Genomic DNA, 1,089 nt, shown 5'->3' with positions numbered 1-1,089 from the left:
AGCTACATAGATATTGCTAGACAGATAGACATGTAGACAGTTAGCTACATAGATATTGCTAGACAGATAGACATGTAGACAGTTAGCTACATAGATATTGCTAGACAGATAGACATGTAGACAGTTAGCTACATAGATATTGCTAGACAGATAGACATGTAGACAGTTAGCTAAATAGATAGATAGAGAGACAGAGGATGAAATGACTTACTCCTTCTTTGAGAGCAGTTTAGGTGTCGACCTCAATGGTTTACTTCGGTCCTTCTGAGCTGCCTTAGCATCATCGAAAGCGATATATGCCTTAGCTATGAGGTAGGCATCTGGTGTCCACTTGTGTGAGTACAAGACATCCCTGAGGTCAGACTTTAGTGCTTGAAGCTGTAAAAAAGAAAAAAAAACACACAAGGATACACAACGAAATACAGGAGACATCGAAATATTTTATAAATAGTTGACATCTATCTATAGCAGTGATTGGTTCTCGACTGGGGTCTATAAGGTCCTTGGGAGCCCATCTGAGTATTTGCTGTTAAAAGTTTATGTGTGACATAGGCGTAGGAGTGGCTGTGTGGTAACTAGCTTGCTTACGAACCACACGGTTCTGGGTTCAGTCCCACTGCGTGGCACCTTGGGCGGGAGCACTTCAGCTGGTCTTTGAATCTGTGTTTTGGGGATTCTCAATGTCATTTGCTGTTGACAAACTCGCTGTAGAGCCATGGCTCCCAAAATTTTTCAGGCTGCCACCTACTTGGCACCCAGGCCACATTCCTAACATGCCACCCACCACTCAACACCACAAATATGCCACTTTGTACATCAAACTTGGGTGGATGTAAAGAATGTGGATCACACCCCCTTTCGTTTTTTTTTTTTTTTACAGAATCCCCCATTTTCGAGTACAGAGATTCTGATTCTCCCCCCTCAAAAAAATGCCATTTAAAAATTTGAATCCTTCCCCAACCAAATTCTTCAATTTACAAACATAATCTTCGTATTTTTCTACATATTTCACAAAAAAAGTTTCTGAAAAAAGTGAAACTTGAAGAATTGGGGTGGGGGGAATTAAAATTTTAAAATGCCTTTTTTTTT

The 1,089-nt window shown here is 40.3% G+C and overlaps 1 protein-coding gene across 1 annotated transcript in view; it reads right to left on the bottom strand.

Annotated features, from left to right (window-relative positions):
* LOC106884179 (coiled-coil domain-containing protein 74B) overlaps positions 1-1,089 on the bottom strand; it is a 15,633-nt gene that overhangs the window by 1,441 nt on the left and 13,103 nt on the right. Inside the window, exon 6 of the mRNA XM_014935417.2 lies at positions 212-378. Within this exon, the coding sequence (XP_014790903.1) occupies positions 212-378 (167 nt within the window). The remainder of the gene's footprint in view (positions 1-211; positions 379-1,089) is intronic.

The sequence above is a fragment of the Octopus bimaculoides genome, chromosome 30 (genome assembly GCF_001194135.2).
Source record: "Octopus bimaculoides isolate UCB-OBI-ISO-001 chromosome 30, ASM119413v2, whole genome shotgun sequence".
Classification (NCBI taxonomy): Eukaryota; Metazoa; Mollusca; class Cephalopoda; order Octopoda; family Octopodidae; genus Octopus; species Octopus bimaculoides.
The sequence above is the reverse complement of the archived record's forward strand: the minus strand, read 5'-3'. Positions and strand labels throughout refer to the sequence as shown.